General features: G+C 36.0%; 1 protein-coding gene across 1 annotated transcript in view; it reads left to right on the top strand.

The window, feature by feature from the left end:
- The first annotated feature begins 1058 nt into the window (after positions 1–1058).
- Positions 1059–18019, top strand: part of LOC136039136 (DNA-directed RNA polymerase II subunit RPB2) — a 77813-nt gene continuing 60852 nt past the window's right edge. Inside the window, exons 1-3 of the mRNA XM_065722624.1 lie at positions 1059–1158; positions 13398–13496; positions 16183–16313. Coding sequence (XP_065578696.1) covers positions 1140–1158; positions 13398–13496; positions 16183–16313 — 249 coding nt within the window. The 5' untranslated portion in view covers positions 1059–1139. The remainder of the gene's footprint in view (positions 1159–13397; positions 13497–16182; positions 16314–18019) is intronic.

Here is an 18019-nt window from a genome sequence, read left to right as displayed (position 1 = left end):
TTGATACTTCCAAATCGAAGAATCCTTCTATGGATTTTGAAATTCTGCAGACGAGCTGCTACAGCATTCGACAGCTATTTTGTTGACCTATAAGATTTCCAAGATTATTATTCCTTCATGGACTTTTGAGAATGGCTGTTATCATCCATAGATTTAAGAGAATAAATCTTTTAGACCTAGAAGTATAAGGTGGTTCAAGATGTACATCGACAATTGAAATTTTAACAGACATGTAAAAGGAGTCAAACTATAAAAGAAATGCTGCATCCTTGTCAGTTCTTCGTGTTCGAACCAGCGAAACTTAATTTGTTTTCATCTCACTTCTGATTTTAATCTGCTTCCAAACGCATTTGACATGGGTTTTTAATAAACTATAACACAAAAAATAGCATGGTGGGACACAATTTCTGAAAAACCCAAACACAACAACTTAAAACAATAATCTGTACATCCCGCGTCCAATGATAGACGTGAGGTGGCCTAGAGACTCGCGTCTCTAGGCCAACTTTTGTCTTTGGTCTTGACTAATATGCTCAAAATCAGGTATCTGTGTTACTTTTGGATAGGTATTATGACGTTAATGTGTGCTACAGGCTAGAGAAACTAAGGATAGACGAACATAAGCCCTAAATTAATTGGTACTATAAAGTTGGCAGTGTCGTAATTTTTCGTAAGACCCATTCCCCCGGGGGGGGGGGAGTTGGTGCCAATTTTCCTGAATCAATTGAAATCGACAGTGAAAATTAAAAATGAGCCATATAGTACCAAATAGGTAAATATATTGTAAAGAAAACTGATCTGTTTCTGTGGATGCTTGAATTATGCTGGCTTATCTTAGTTCGACAAAATTTTGGAAGAAACTAAATTTCAGCTGGGGGTAAACCAATGTCTTGGACAAGTAGTTCCCCTCCTACCCCATACCAAATTAGGCCTCTATGAGTTCTACATTTCTATTACCTATATTTTGCTGTGTGCTATAGCAAGTTTACTGGTTATCTGGTCATGTCATCTACGAACATCCGTACTGTATTTGCGAATTACGCAAAAATCAACGTTAACATTTTAAAGAAAAGAATATAGACATAGATACCACAAGCTGTCGCCATTTTAAGTTTGAAAAGGCTAAGTTTAAGTTAACAATGTACCAGGATGATGAATGTAAGCATTAGTTTTATTGTGATTGTAAGCTACTCGAACTAGGCCATAAACTGTTAAACCAACCAGTTTTGAACACAGTCTGTAGATTTACATTAGGCTAGGCAGAAGGTGAACATAGCCCACACCCTCAATGTGTTCAGCAGGTTTCTAGCCAGTGCAACATTACATTATTTACAGCAGTTACGTGAAGTGGATATCCACCAGAACTTGCTGTGAACTAAGTAAGGGCTTAAAAAGGCATAGGCTAAACTTCATAAGTTTGAATTGTGTTTATCTTTCTCTGGCTTCACTAATAATTTTAGTTGATAATGATACAAATTACAGTAATAGGCTATTCTAGTTATTTGACTTCTTGCTATCTTAGAAAGGGTTTAGGTTAGGAAAGTGAAACTGTTAGGGATGGGTCTACAGGCTATAGCCTAGCCTAGTGTGTGCTGGGAAGGTATTTTGAAGTAGGCCTACCTACCTCCACTCTTTCTCCCTCTAGAGGGCCCTGACCTTTGATGACCTTTAAAATATTGTGTGTAATAAAAGTGAAACCTTGCAAAATAGATCTTGTGCTTAATTGAAGTACAACAAAATTGTTTTCAGCTTCATAACTTTGCTTGATCCCATTTTATAAGGTTTTAAAGATATGTAAATGCATTTCCTAAATTTTGAAATAAAACATTTATATGGCTCAAAATTCTTCTCAAATAATAGGAATTGCATTTTCAGAATTAAAGGCAGAGAAAAAGCAACTAGTAGCCTAACTGAAAATTAAGGTAAAATGTTGTTTTGTCAAAATTTCAATAGGGTAAGATGACCAGTACTGGGACACTTTGATCAGCCTGTTCTGGGACATAGGCTAATCTTTGATTGGATTACAACATGTCCAATACTGGAACAAAAGACTTTTAATCTTGGACACCCAATCCATACATTTTTCTAGGTTGCTTCCAAAAAACCTGTTGTCTTTTGTCCCAGCATTGGACATGTTGCAATCCAACCAAAGATTGTGTCCCAGAATAGCCAGATTGATAGAAATGTCCCAGTACTAGTCATCTTACCTAGGTATAGACCTGTCATGTAGGCAAATTTCAGGGCTTTCTAGAGGGAGAAGGAGTGGAGGTGGGTACTTTAAGATACCCTTATGGGACATACTTTAGCCTGCAGACCCATCCCTGAAAGTTTTATTTTTCTAACCTAAACCCTTTCCAAAATAGCAAGAAGTCAATCAATAAGAATTTTACCAGCCTATTTTATCTGCAAGCTGGTCAATGCTTATCACCAGTGACATCAATGAGTTGTGGTTAAATTTAAAAAAAACTCTACTTGCTCTTGAAAAGAAACATTCCAGGGTTATTTTTAGGAAACTGATTAACCAGAAATCTAGAGCTTGGAAACGGTATATGAAGAAGAAGAACCAGGAGACCCTGTCATTTTATAAGGCAGTACAGAATAGTGTAACAGATTCTGTAAAAAAACTGAAATCTACCTACAAGGAAAAATTAGCTTCTGAGATCAAGTTAAACCCAAAATCTTTTTGAAGACATGTCTCTTCTAAAAACCCAAAATCATCATACTATTCCTGACCTTGTTGATCACAGTGTACTACACTCATCTCCAATAGATAAGGCTGACATTCTAAATGCACAATTTGCTTCTGCCTTTACCCAAAATTCAGGCACCTCCTCACCAGATCCTCCATCATATGAAGTGCTTTTCCCTATGCCTGATCTGTCAGTAAGTGAAGTAATGGTTTTCAATAGCCTTGAGAAGCTTGATGTAAATAAGTCAAAGGGACCAGATGGTGTTCATCTATGTCTTCTTAGGGAGTGTCAAAAAGCTCTCAGCTACCCCCTGTGCATGCTGTTCCAGTTATCTCTTCAAAATGGGGAACTACCACATGATTGGAAAACATCTTATATAACCCTGATCCATAAAAAGGGATGAAGAGACTCAGCAGAAAATTACCATCCTATAAGCATCACCTCTGCAGTTGTTAAGGTGCTTGAAAGATTTGTTAATAAAACTCTAATTGAACATCTTGAGGTCAATAATATCCTTTCCGCATCACAGCATGGATTCAGATCTGGTAGATCTGTGTACACTAACCTTATCCAAACATATGAATTAGTGACTACACTGCTTGATGAGGGTTTTCCTGTTGACATGATTCTTCTTGATCTGTCCAAAGTTTGTCATGAATTCCTCATAATCAAATTGAGGGCTGCAGGTGTCAACAACTGTATTGTACAGTGGATTATGGGCTTCCTTTTGGAAAGATCACAGTGTGTCAGAGTTTTTGATTTGCAAGGAACTCCTCATTTCTCTTCTCCCACAACTGTATTAAGTGGTGTGCCCCAGGGCACTATTCTTGGACCAACACTTTTCAACGTCTATGTTAACGAACTACCCACCCTTTCTTTCAAATCTTATTACCCTTTACACTGATGACTCAAAACTAGTTGGAAAAGTGGCTACTCCCTCTGACCAGCAATCAATTCAAACAGATCTTGATAGTCTAGAAAGATGGGCTAACATGTGACTTCTGACTTTCAATGTTGACAAATGCCATGTAATCCATTTTGGCAAAAATAACAAGTATCATAAGTATTTCCTTCAAGACAACTTCCTTTCTGCTGTTTCCAATGAAAGAGATCTTGGGGTTATTGTAGATCACCAATTAAAGTTTAGCATCCATGCTAAGTCTGTTTCATCTTCTGTTTGCAAATAAAACCCTTGGTATCATAAAAAGAACCATCTCCAGTTGACACCCTAGAGTTCTTATGAAGTTATATCAGGCTCTTGTGCATCCACGCCTGGAGGTTGGAATGTCATTGGCAGCCTCTTTCTTAAAAAAAGATAGGAAGTTACTTGAGGATGTCCAGCGTCATGCCACTAAGATGGTTACCAACATGAATAAATTTCCATACAAAGAAAGACTATGTTGTTTGAAGCTGTTGACGCTAACATACCAATGGAAAAGGGGTGACATTATTTTAACCAAAAACATCCTCTCTAAAAATACCCTTCCTGGTCTCTTTGCACAGCCCTTGCATTCTGGTACTAGAGGACATTCTTTGAAGCTCTCTATGGAGCGTTCCATGAGTAGAAATAGAAGCCACTTCTTCAGCCAAAGAATCATCAATATTACCTTTTATGGCATAGTTCAAAATGGAATGTAGACATTTAAACAAACACCATGTTTGAAATGTCTTATCTTTAAATGGCTTTACACAGGGGTAATAGAGGTAAGACATTGAACTGTAAGGGATTTCTCACTCAAAATTATGAATAGGTGCTACAATTGGGTATGGCTTATGTTATATGTGTGTCAATAACATCTATTTTATAAATCATAACAGAGTAGAGAAAGTCCATTTCTTCAAGAAGGCCCAATAATGATTCTTAGAAACATGAAGAGAGACAAAACAGTAATTTAGTAGGGAAAATAAGCACAAGTCCTAAATATATGATTGACAAAACTGTAATGGACATGCTCTCTTTGGGGGAGTTGAGGGGGGGGGGCGTTGGTAATTAAAAAAAATAGAAAATATAAGATTGATATAAGACTTATGAACAACTTAAGGCTTTGTTAGCAGTCTTTAATGATATTTCTGTCATTGTAAATTTTTCACAAATATATTAAAAATAAGAATGCTAAATTACCTTTAAACTTCATCAAAATCTCCTTTCAGATCCCAGGAAGCTGTTCCGGCTCCCTGGGGAATTGTGATGTCACTTGTAATTACCTTTCCATGTGTCCATCTAGTATTCAAAAGAGTATTTAATGTGTTCATATATTGAGAAGACTGTTTTTTTTTAATGAGAATGTAAATATGTGGGAGGTTGTGAGAAAATTATCTTTTCCCAGGGAATAACCTTTCTCTGACTTGTGAAAACATAACAAAATGAATATAAACAAATCTTTCATGCATTTCATATTTTTTTTATAAACATTCCTCAATAAAATCTTTAAAAACCCCTTCCCCCCCTCCCAAAAAAATTTTCCTGGATACCACCCTATGAAAGAGATTTAGAAATGTGAAAAATACCAGTTTTCAAATTTTAAGGGGTGTGTAACATTTCTAAATCTTCTATATTGGTAAAACACCAACAATTGGGAGAAGGGGTTGTTGAAACACAAATATTCAATCAACAAAGTCATAGTTTGCACCAAAGGACCAAGAATTTTGATTCTGTTTTGGCCCAAAACATGCACAATAACCTCACCACTTCATTTTGTTTGAAAACACTTCCATTATTCAGAGGTCCTTGTCAAAATATTTGCCTGATTTTTGTCTTCATATTTTGCTACTGGCTGACAAAATTCTCATTTTCTCAACTATTTGATTTTTTTCATTAATTATATCTTTTCCTTTCCTGGTTTCTCACAAGACATTGAGCTTTAAATATTATAGGAATGTGTTGATGCTTGTCTTAAGTTTAATATGGTTCTTTACTTTCCTTTGTAAAACTTCTTTTCTGGATAATTGTGTTGTAATTAATGTTTATTAAGGGCTTATTTTTTGTTTATTTTGCTAATTTTAAATATATATTTATAAAACTATGGTATAAATTAAAACAAAATGTTTTTAACTGAAAGTAAGGAGCAATATTAAAACTTAAAATGAACAGAAATTACTCTGTATATGAAAGGGGCTTCTCCTCAACACCCCACTCTTTATGCTAATATTTTTTTACTGTTTTAAAAAGTAAAGTGAACAGAAAGACTCAAACTTTAGAATAAAAAGCAGGACTTTGAGGAGGAAAACCCACTTTCATATACAGAGTAATTTCTGTATAAGCATCTGTATTAAGCATCTCAGACATAAGATCTTTCTATATATTAAGATCTTAAGATCTGACCACTCATTTGCAAGATGAAGATACCTCAATTTTCATGTCTTCCAAGATTTCTGGTTTCCCCATCCAACTCCCTTAATGTCACTGGATCTGGTTGGGATTTAAAATAAGAGCAGCTCTGAAGCACAAGATCCTTCTAAATATCTAACTTTATTAAGATCTGATCACCCATTTGTAAGTTACAAATACCTCTTTTTTTCTATTTTTTCTCTATATATTTTTTTTTTATATATTTGTATATTTTCTCTATATTTTTTTCTATATATATATATATATATATATATATATATATATATATATATATATATATATATATATATATATATATATATATATATATATATATATCCCCAACTCCCCCAAAGAGAGCAGATCCCTTCTGGCTATGTCAATCATGTACCTAGAACTAATGCTTATTTTTTCCACCAAGTTTCATCCCAATCCCTCTACTCTAAGCATTTTCCAAGATTTTAGTTTTCCCCTACAACTCCCCCCAATGTTGCTAGATCCAGTTGGGATTTAAAATAAGAGCTCTGAGACTCAATATCCTTCAAAATATCAAATTTTATTAAGATCTGATCACCCATTCATAAGTTAAAAATACATCATTTTTTAAAATTAACTGCCCTCCCCCCAGATAGTCAAATTGAGGAAATGAGCATTTCTAATTTAATTTGGTCTGGTCCCTGATAGATCTGCAAAATTGCATCATCCTAGCTTAACTGAAAGTGCCTAAACTAGCAAAACCAGGACTGACAGACAAACAGAATTTGCAATTGCTATATATCACTTGGTAAATATCAAGTGCCATAAAAACTCAATTGGATACATTTGGGGAAAGAGGGCTGATGGGGGTAGTTACAATTGAATTACTTTTGATTCTTACAAAGGGAATCAGAACTTTCAATTTCTAATTATTTGAGTCCCCTCTGAGGTTTACATGACCAGTCCTTTCATAAAAACCTTATATGCCCCCAGGGTATATGTTACCACCCTTCTCCAGGCTCTAGGAGGGGGGTATATTAACCTCTAAGTTTTTGTTGTCTGATTCTTGGCCTATTTCAAACAAACTGGCAATCTGAAAAATTTTGATTGGATGCATTTGCAGAAAAGAGGGTGTGTGTGTTTGGGGGGTTGGGAGGGTTAGATACCCTCTGAACCCTTTTAGCTTATAAAAAGGCAACTAGAACTTCCAATGAAATGAACTACCTCTGAATTTTAAATGACCCCCCTTTATATAAAAACTTTATATGCCCCTTGGGTATTTCTTAAAAACATATATTAATTGCCATTTGGTCTCTTTTGACTCTTTTAATGTGAATTACAACTTTTCAATTTTTAATCAAATGAGCCCTCTCTAATGTTAATACAAGCATTCCTTCTATAAAAACCATATATGCCCCAGGGTATAACTTATAATGCCTGTCCTGGGCCCTGGGGGTGATTTGTTGACACAAGTTTTATTATCTGATGTTTGAATTTTTTTTTTACATAATAGCTATTTCAAAATTTTATCAGATGTGTTTGGGGAAAAAAGGTTGAACTAGACCAAAAAAGACTGAATTCAAATAAGTATGTTGGTCCTGATGGAGTTCACCTTTGGACATTGAAAGAGGCCTATTTGAAGCTTGTCCCTCCCTTAATAAAACTGTTCCAAATGTCTCTGGATACCAAACAAGTTCCTAAAGATTAGCAAAATGCAAATTTTACACCTGTTCACAAGCCTGGAAGTAGGAATAATGTCACCAATTACCAACTCATAATTAAAGATTTTTTTGGTCTGGTTCAACACCCAGCGGTTTATGATAATAATTTGCATAGGCTTCTCAATATCTTACACCATTATTGGGGAGTAATATTTGGGGAAAGCTGACTTGAACTGCTTGTTGATGGCTTCAACAATATCTCTAGGATTGTTGCTATAGTGTTTATATTAACAGAGTTCTGTTTCTTAAGGTCTACCAGGCTCTTTAATTGAGGCTCATATCCAAAACTTCTTTGGATAGGTTTTTGATGCTGGTGCTAATGACTCCTCATGCTTGCTTGTTGGTTCTCTTATAAGGTGCTGGAATTTGTTTTGTATTTGTTTAAAATTGTCACAATTTGCCTGTGTTGGAACGCCTTAGTTCTCCAGGGCTTTTTTTTTGGATTGCTGGCCTGAATTCAGTCTTAGTTTCTAAATGGTTGTTGTGTGTTTTGCAGTTGCCTGCATGAACACCTTTTTTATATCAAGCCAAGCTTCTTTTATATTTTTATTTTCAATAAAGGACCAATTTTTGTTAGCTAATTTTTGCCTGACCTTGTTGTAATTTCTTTACACATGCTTTTTTAAATTGTCTGTCTGAGGGTATAACTTTAGTTGTCGAGGAATGGTCATTTGTACCAAAGTCTGATTAAATGGTCATTTGTTGTCAAGTTAATGGTTGGTTATCAAGTAAATTGCCATTTGAACCAAAAGGTGGCTCTGGGTCTACACTTTGGATTGCTTCACCATCTTTAACAAATAGAAGATACAGCAGAGTTTGGTTCTGGCCTCCTCATTACTTAGTTAGTAAATTTATGGCCTGATATGAATGCTCTTGTCTCAGACACTGTCTTTGACTTGTCTCAGATGGTATCTTTGCTCAGACACTGAAGGTGTTGGTCAATCTGATCATCATTGTCACATGTACCATTATAGCCATTAACCCATGGGATTTGGGGCTGGTTAAAGTCTCCTGCAATAAAAATATTATGGGAAGGATAACTTGTTTTGCAATTGTGATGTTGGAACATTTTTGATAGGGGAGCTTGGGCTTCTATAAATACATTTTATAATTAAAGGATGAAACTTCTGTTCAGTCTTTATCCACACCTTCTCAACCCACAGCCTGTACTGAGAATCAAGATTGAAAGTTCTACCTTTAGGGTTGTTGTGCAGAACAATTCCTCTTTTCTCAGGATTCATAAGGTTTGAAACTATCGTAATCCTGGGAATCAGGATCTGCACACCAGTAATTGGCACCTAATTGTTCTTTGGTCTAACTTCAGTGAAACGAAAACACTCACTTCAGGCCTTTTGAAATTGCTGCCTTTATTTCCTCTATCTTGGTGGTAATGCAATCTGCATGTTTGACATGCTTACACTGTGATCTCTATTAACATTATTCTATACATGGTTTTGGTGAGCATCAATTTCCTCTACATCTCCATTATGTACATCCCCAGGGTGACAGCAGACTGTTGAAGGTTTTTAAGGCACTTGGTATTAACCAAGTGACATATAGCAATTGCAAGTTCTGTCAGTCTGTCTGTTGGTGTGTCTGTCTGTCCTTGTTTTGCTACTTCAGGCACTTCCAGGCAAGCTAGGACGATGAAACTTGGCAGGCGTATCAGGGTCCATACCATATTAAATTAGAAATATCGGTTTTCCTGATTTGACCATCTGGGGGGGGGGGAGTGGGGGGTCGGTTAATTTGGATAAAATAGAAAAAATGAAGTATTTTTGGCTTACAAACGGGTGATGGGATTTGAATGAAATTTGATGTTTGGAAGGATATCGTGTCTGAGAGCTGTTATTTTAAATCCCGACCAGATCCAGTGACATTGGGGCGAGTGGGAGGGGGGAACCTAAAATCTTGGGAAATGCTTAGAGTGGAGGGATCAGGATGAAACTTGGTGGGAAAAATAAGCACTAGTCCTAGATGCGTGATTGACATAACCGGGACGGATCTGCTCTCTTTGGGGGAGGGTTAATTCTGAAAAATTAGAGAAATGAGGTATTTTTAACTTATGAAAGAGTGATTGGATTTTAATGAAATTTGATGTTTGGAAGGATATCATGTCTCAGAGCTCTTATATTAAATCTCGACCTTATCCGGTGAAGGAGAAGTTGGGGGGGGGGGCAGAACCTAAAATCTTGGAAAATGCTTAGAGTGGTAGGATCAGGATGAAACTTGGCGGGGAAAATAAGCACAAGTCCTAAATACAGGATTGACATAACCAGAACGGATCTACTCTCTTTGGGGGAGTTGGCGGGGAGGAGATTGATTTAAAAAAAATATAGAAAAAATGAGGTATTTTTAACTTGCAAAAGAGTGATCGTATCTTAATGAAATTTCATATTTAGAAGGACCTCGAAACTCAGAACTTTTTATCCTGACCATATCCAGTACATTATGGGGGGGGGGACTGAAAATCTTGCAAAATACTTAAAGCAGAGAGATCAGAGTGAAACTTGTTGGAAAGAATAAGCACAAGTCCAAGATAGGTGACTGACATAACGAGACCAGATCCGCTCTCTTTGGTGGAGCTGGGGGGGGGGGGAGTAATTCGGAAAAATTAGAAAAATGAGGTATTTTCAACTTACAAATGTGTGATCAGATCTTAATGAAATTTGATATCTGGAAGGATATTGTGCTTTATACTCATTTTAAATCCCGACCAGATCCAGTGACATTGAAGGGAGTTGGAGGGGAAACCAGAATTCTTGGAAAACGTGAAAATCAAGGTATCTTACAAATTGGTGATCAGATCTCAATGAAACTTGATATATAGAAGAATCTTATGTCTCAGATGCTCCATTTTCACTTCAAATTGGATCCTGGGACATAGAGGGTTGGAGGGGGAAAACAGAAATCTTGGAAAATGCTTAGAGTGGAGATATTGGGATGAAACTTGATGGGAAGAATAAGCACAAGTTATAGATACAAGATTGACATAATTAATACGAATCCGTTCACTTTGGGGGAGCTGGGGGCTGTTAATTGGGAAAAATTAGAAAAATTGAGGTATTTTTAACTTAAGAATGGGTGACTGGATCTTAATGAGATCTGATATTTAGAAGGAATGCATGTCTTAGAGCTCTTATTTCAAATCCCAACCAGATCTGTAGACGTTGGGGGGAGCTGGAGGGGGAAACCAGAAATCTTGGAAAATGCTTATAAATGTTGTAGGTATGTGACTGACGTAACCAGACTGGATCTGCTCTCTTTGGGACAGTTAGGTGGTGGGGTTCAGTGCTTTTACGAGTTTGGTGCTTCTGGACGTGCTAGGACAATGAAAATTGGTAGGCGTGTCAGGGAGCTGTACAAATTGACTTGATAAAGTCGTTTTCCCCAATTCGAACATCTGGGGGCTGAAGGGAGAGGAAAAATCAGAAAAATTGAGGTATTTTTAACTTGCAAGTGGGTGAGTGGATCTTAATAAATTTTGATATCTAGAAGGACCTCGTGACTCAGAGCTCTTATTTTAAATCCCGACCGGTATTAAGCCTCTGATTTTCCTTTTAAAGCAATCTATTGATTCTTAGAATTTGCTAGAGCTCATACCATATGAGCTCTTAGCTCTTGTTTTTATGGGGATTCGGTTTCACCACCTATTTGTCTTCAACTCAGTTCCTTATAAAATTTCTGTCTTTTGTTCAGTTTTTTTTTACACATTGTTTCAAAAGTGTAGTTTCTATTTTGTCTTGTATGATTTCCAGAGAATCAACTTTTTGGTCTTGCAGTTGGGAACTGAGAACATAATTGGTAGTGGGCATAGAGGGTTTGGGGTTTCAGAAGCAATTTGATTCACTAGATGGTTGAGGTTTGATATAGGAACACTAGGTAGTTCATAATTTTAATATAGGTATTCATGAACAAATTGGGCACGATCAGTTTGGGTAGCAATTCCAAAGACCTCTATATTTAATCTTCTTTTCTGTCTATCATGGTCTTCAAAGGCTAGATGCTTTATCCAGCTTTCAAATTGTTCACTTAGGGGATCCCCATCGGCAATTTCCTCAGCTGTAACTAGGCCTTTTAGCACTTGCTTGTCTGTCACAGCACCTGAGGGCCTCTACAGAGAGCAGAGTCTTTCTTCAAGGTTTGTAAACTTAGTATCTATTTCAGCTTTCAGTTCAATTTTCAAACTGGAAAAAGAATCCTCAACTGCTCCTTTGATTCTTCTTTCAACCTGACACAAGGCCACTCATTGAGCTCTTTATACTATTGTCCAGAATTTTTGCAATTTCAGAAACATTAAAACTCAGCATACTCACACTCACAGCCTATGCAACAAGTCATCTTTGTTATTAGGACATATTCAGGTTCTGACAGATCAAGACTATCTGAACACAATCATTGTTCACATGCATCACAATTCATAGCACTAGTGCTTATTTTTGGGATTATCTTTGTATGCTACACACTTGTCCATACCTTTTCCTGGGCTAATATGTTTCTGTTTGCTTGCCATATGGCAATATTAGCAACACTCAAATCCAGAATAATCTTAATGGTAAATGCTCAATTCAATGTTATCCAGTTGTTTGTAACTAAATGCTAGCCTAAGAGTTAAGGCAGGTTCTTACCTCCCTTAAATCTGATTAGATGCTATAAACTTGTCTTGAAAATTTCATTTTCTATTTTGTCACTTTCTGTTAATTCACTTTCTGTGTTCATACCAGATAGTGCAATGGAGATTGCCCAACGAAGGAACTTGAAGCCAGGGATAAGTGATTTACTGAACATCAAGCTACCATCAGAGAAAGAAAGAAGAATATTTGATGATGAGATTGTCTGTTTATTGAGCTGTAATATTCCAGTTAAAGAATGCCATCCCCAGCACCAAGATATAATCCATGATTATTTATTTATTATTGATATTATTTATTATTTATTTATGATATTATTTATTATTTATTATTATGATATTTATTATTTTTATTATTATGATATTATTTATTTATTTATTACATGATATTATTTATTGTTTATTTATTATCATAATTATTTATTTATTATTTATTTATTTATGATTATTTATTATTTGCAAGTTTAATTCTTGTCAAGGGCACCAATTTTCAAAAATGAAAGGGGGGTTTCTTTTTCATATCTTTATACAGATACAAACAAGGGTATATACCAAAATAGGGTAGGGCATTTTTGCTCTGTTTTCAGTTTTTTAAATGGAAAAAAATTATACTTTCCAAATTGTAGAAAAGGGTTTAACAGGGATACCAAATTGTAAAAATGAAAGGGGAGATTTCTTTTTCATATTTTGATACAGATCAAGGATAGATTCCAAAATTTACAGTAGGGCATTTTTGTTCTGCTTTCAATTTACTAAATGGAAAAAATAATGATACTTTCCAAATTGTAGAAAGGATTTATCAGGGGCATTTGCAAAAATGAAAGGGGAGATTTTTGTTCTCTACCCCAAGACTTTTGGACCATTAGAAGGGGAGATCTCTTTGCATGTTGAGGTCTCTTTGTTCCAGCATTTCTTCCTCTGAGGAGGTCCAGTTCTTGACCTTTATCAACTTTTATCAAATATTGAGCCCTGTCTCTCACCCGATTTTGATCCCAAAACTTTTTTTTGGAGTGATTTTAAACAATTTAATTTGAATCCCATCTTTCTTTTAGTGGACCCCATGTATGAAGAAGATGACAGTGACGAGATTTCAGCTGAACTATGGCAAGAAGCTTGTTGGATTGTTATTAATGCCTATTTTGATGAAAAAGGTATTTATTTTATTGTATAGTAGTAAGTAATAAAGTAAGGTTTCTTTCTAAAGTGACCCAGTAAAAATATATTTTGAACTTTTACTGCTAAAATAAAGTATAATAGTCTTTGGTGCTTCAACATAAATTATTAATGCTGCTAAAAAAACAAAAAACTGTTCAACAAAATATCAGCGATTTTTCTGTATCATTTTTGTGTATAATTTAATTTAGGGTTTCTAAAAGAGATACCCTCAAAATGTGTTATTTTTGGTAGAGGACAATTGATACTCTGATCTTTAGAAGGTTTAGGTGGCAGTAGCCCTACTTTTATTTGTCTTATTTCTTCTTGTTTAAGGACTCATTTATTTATATAATGATAAGTGGTAGATTATAAATGTTTTATAGATGAAGTTATCCTTGTATTTGATGTGCTTTTTCATTTTAGTTTCTGTTCTTTTCTGGTTTATTGATTGCAATTTTCGTTTTTTATTTTATTTTTATTTTTTTTTATTTGCCTATTTTCTTATTCATTTTAGTTTCTGTTCTTTTCTGTTTTGTTGATTCTAATTTCTAAGGATTATTAATGAATTACTATATGACTTTATTTATGGCACTTGGTATTAACCAAGTGACATATAGCAATCGCCAATTCTGTCGGTCTTTCTGTCTGTCTGTCGGTCCTGGTTTTGCTACTTTAGGCACTTCCAGGTAAGCTAGGACGATCAAATTTGGCAAGCTTATCAGGGACCGGACCAGATTAAATTAGAAATAGTCTTTTTCCCGATTTGACCATCTGGGGGGAGTAGGGGGCCGGTTAATTTGGAAAAAAATTAAAATTGAAGTATTTTTAACTTATGAGTGGGTGATGGGATCTTAATGAAATTTGATGTTTGGAATGATATTGTGTCTCAGAGCTCTTATTTAAATCCCGACCGGATCTGATGACATTGGGGGGAGTGGGAGGGGGGAAACCCAAAATCTTGGAAAACACTTAAAGTGGAGGGATCGAGATGAAACTTGATGGTAAAAATAAGCACAAGTCCCAGATAGATAATTGACATAATCGGAACGGATCCGCTCTCTTTGGGGTAGTTGGGAGGGGGGGGGGTATTCTGAAAAATTAGAAAAAATGAGGTATTTTTAACTTACGAACGGTGATTGGATCTCAATGAAATTTGATGTTTAGAAGGATATCGTGTCTTAGAGCTCTTATTTTAAATCCCGACAGGATCTGGTGACATTGGGGGGGAGTTGGGAGGGGGAAACCTAAAACTTGGAAAACACTTAGAGTGGAGGGATCGGGATGAAACTTGGTGGGAAATTTAAGCACAAGTCCTAGATACATGATTGACATAACAGGAATGGATCCGCTCTCTTTGTGGTAGTTGGGGGAGGGGTTAATTCTGAAAAATTAGAAAAAATAAGATATTTTTAACTTACGAACGGTTGATCAGATCTCAATGAAATTTGATATTTAGAAAGCTATCGTGTCTCAAAGCTCTTATTTTAAATCCTGACCGGATCTGGTGACATTGGGGGAAGTTTGGGGTGGGGGAACCTAAAATCATGGAAAACGCTTAGATTGGAGGGATCGGGATGAAACTTGGTGGGAAAAATAAGCAGAAGTCTTACATACGCGATTTACATAATTGGAACGGATCCGCTCTCTTTGGTGGAATTGGGGGGGGGGGTAATTTTGAAAATTGAGGTATTTGTAACTTACAAAAGGGTTATCAGATCTTAATGAAATTTGATATTTAGAAGGATCTTGTGCTTTAAAGTTCTAATTTTAAATTCTGACCAAATCCTGTGACATTGGGGGGAGTTGGAGGGGGAAAACGGGAAAATTGGGGTATTTTTATCTTGCGAGTAGATGATCGGATCTTAATAAAATTTGATTTTTAGAAGGAATTCATGTCTCAGAGCTCTTATTTCAAATCCCAACCAGATCTTTTGACATTGGGGGGAGTTGGAGTGGGAAATCTTGGAAAAAACTTGGAGTGGAGGAATCGGGATGAAGCTTGGTGGATAGAATAAACAAATGTCCTTGATACGTGATTGACAGAATCGTACTTGATTCGCTCTCTTTGGAGGAGTTGGGGGGGAGTGGTTCAGTGATTTGGCGAGTTTGGTGCTTCTGGACGTGCTAGGACAATGAAAATTGATAGGCGTGTCAGGGAGCTGCACAATTTGACTTGATAAAGTCTTTTTCCCAGATTCGACCATCTAGGGGGCTAAAGGGAGAGGAAAAATTAGAAAAAAGTAGGTATTTATAACTTACGAGTGGGTGATCGGATCTTAATGAATTTGATATTTAGAAGGACATCGTGACTCAGAGCTCTTATTTTAAGTCCTGACCGGCATTAAGCCTCTTATTTTCCTGTTTAAATCAATCTATTGATTCATAGAATTTTGTTAGAGCTCATACCATATGATCTCTTGGCTCTTAGCTCTTCTCGCCTCGTCACAAGTGCCATATGAGCTCTTAGCTCTTGTTGTCTATTTATTTTCTTGTCTTTGGTGTAAAGGTAAGAAAACCTTTAAATAAATAAACTTGTATAGAAATTCATTTAAATTTAGAGAATAGTAAATTAGGGAATTGTATCCGAGGATTTTCTTGATTGGGGGGGGGGGGTCAAAAACATTAAATTCGTATTTAGGCCATGTATTTTTTAAATAGTCATAATTGTTTTTCGTATTTTAGGGCTGGTTCGACAGCAGCTCGACTCATTTGATGAATTTATTCAAATGTCAATTCAACGGATAGTTGAAGATACTCCTCCTATTGAGCTGCAAGCAGAAGCTCAGCACATTTCAGGTGAAATTGAAACGCCGGTGAGTTATTTTTTATTTTTCACTTTCATTATTCTCTTTGCTTATTCTTTTTTGTTTCATTTTCTTTAGTAAAACTTATTTGAGTATGGATACACAAAAATAAATATTGTCTTTCAATGGCTAATATAAAGTGAATACAAAAATAGGTATTTGTTTGTCCTTTATAGTAAAATATCTAGATGCTTGAGCCCTCCACATCCCCTCTCCAAATGACTAATAATATTTGAGTATTTTTTCCTCTTCTTGTCTTTTGAACTATAGGCCGTCCTATTTAACACCATCTACCGCTCTTATTTTTCGTGTAAAACACTTATTAGTAAGGATATGCTGCTCATGGTTGCCACATGTAGCATGAAAGTGCTATTTTAGTACCATTTCATTATATGTAGCACTGTAGCACGTGTTCAGGGTTGCCACCTGTAGCACGAAAGTACTATTTTAGCACTATTACAGTCAGTATTTTTACTGGAGCACCAAACATCACTGTGTAGTATGCAAATTTGGACAATTGTAGCACTTTAGGAACTGACCGTGGTGGTAACCCTGATGCTGCTAGACAATTTAAAAAAGGAGAGATACTAGACATACAAATTAGCATTGCCAATCAAAGTGAATTTAAGGCCGCCCTGGCTGAGTGGGTTGGTGCGCTGGATTCGGAATCCTGTGTCTGAGAGGACGTGGGTTCGAATCCCGGTGTACCCAATTCTTCAGTTTGGGACGGGGGTCAGTGGCGTGATCCTGTAAGCTTAGCCAGAGTCGACCCAGCTCTAAATGGGTACCTGGAGAAATCTGGGGAAGGTAAACAGGAAGGGTGTGCGAAAGCACAGGTTGGCTGGCCCCCAACCCCCCATTGCACTTCCTGGCTGAAGGGCCAAGAAACGGAGATCAGCACCGCCGGTACGGACTGTAAAGTCTAAATGCCGCATCCTTTACCTTTTTTTTTTTAATGAATGGAAATAAGGGTTTGGAAAATACCGAGATTATCAACTAAATTCATTTAGAAATCAGAAATTATTTAATAAGTGGGAGGGGACGAATATACTGTTTTAATAGGCCATAATTTATTAATAAGTAATAAGCCACTATTTATAAACTATTTATTGAATTAAAGTCGAGTAGTTGTGGGCATCAAGCCATGGCTCATTGCAAAAAAAGCCAATATAGATAGTCTGGTTGAGTGAGGGGCAAATCTGGCATTAACCCCCTTATTAGGATTGTAAAAATGATGTTAGTTCATTTGTTAATAGATATTTCTATCTGTCATCCGTCCATGCATCATTCCAAGGGCAGAAGAACTAAGGTAGGCCCAACTGACAAATTTCCTAAAGGAATTTATTCTTAAATATGTTAATGCTTATAGCATTAGTAACTTATCTCTGGGTAAATAATTCATAGATACCAGAAAATGGATTACCAGAAGAAGCTTTTATTTTCCCGAAAGAAGAAGAAAACATGGGAACAAAGAATACTATTCTATTAAGATACATTTAAAGGCCCAGTAACAATGCAACTTTACTAATATCGAGGTATGGCTGTTGCTACTTTGAGCTAATTTAGTTTTTATAATTTATCATTTAATAACTCATAAATATATATAATTTGTAAAGTTTTATTGTATAAATTTTTCAGCAAGTTAGAAAATTCCCCAGAAGTTTCATTCAGTGGCTGAATTTTGGTATTAGCAAAATCTCTTGTGAACGGGTCTT

Source organism: Artemia franciscana, chromosome 19 (assembly GCF_032884065.1).
Source record: "Artemia franciscana chromosome 19, ASM3288406v1, whole genome shotgun sequence".
NCBI classification, from domain to species: Eukaryota; Metazoa; Arthropoda; class Branchiopoda; order Anostraca; family Artemiidae; genus Artemia; species Artemia franciscana.
Note: the sequence above shows the minus strand (reverse complement) of the source record. Positions and strands in the feature narration are given on the sequence as shown.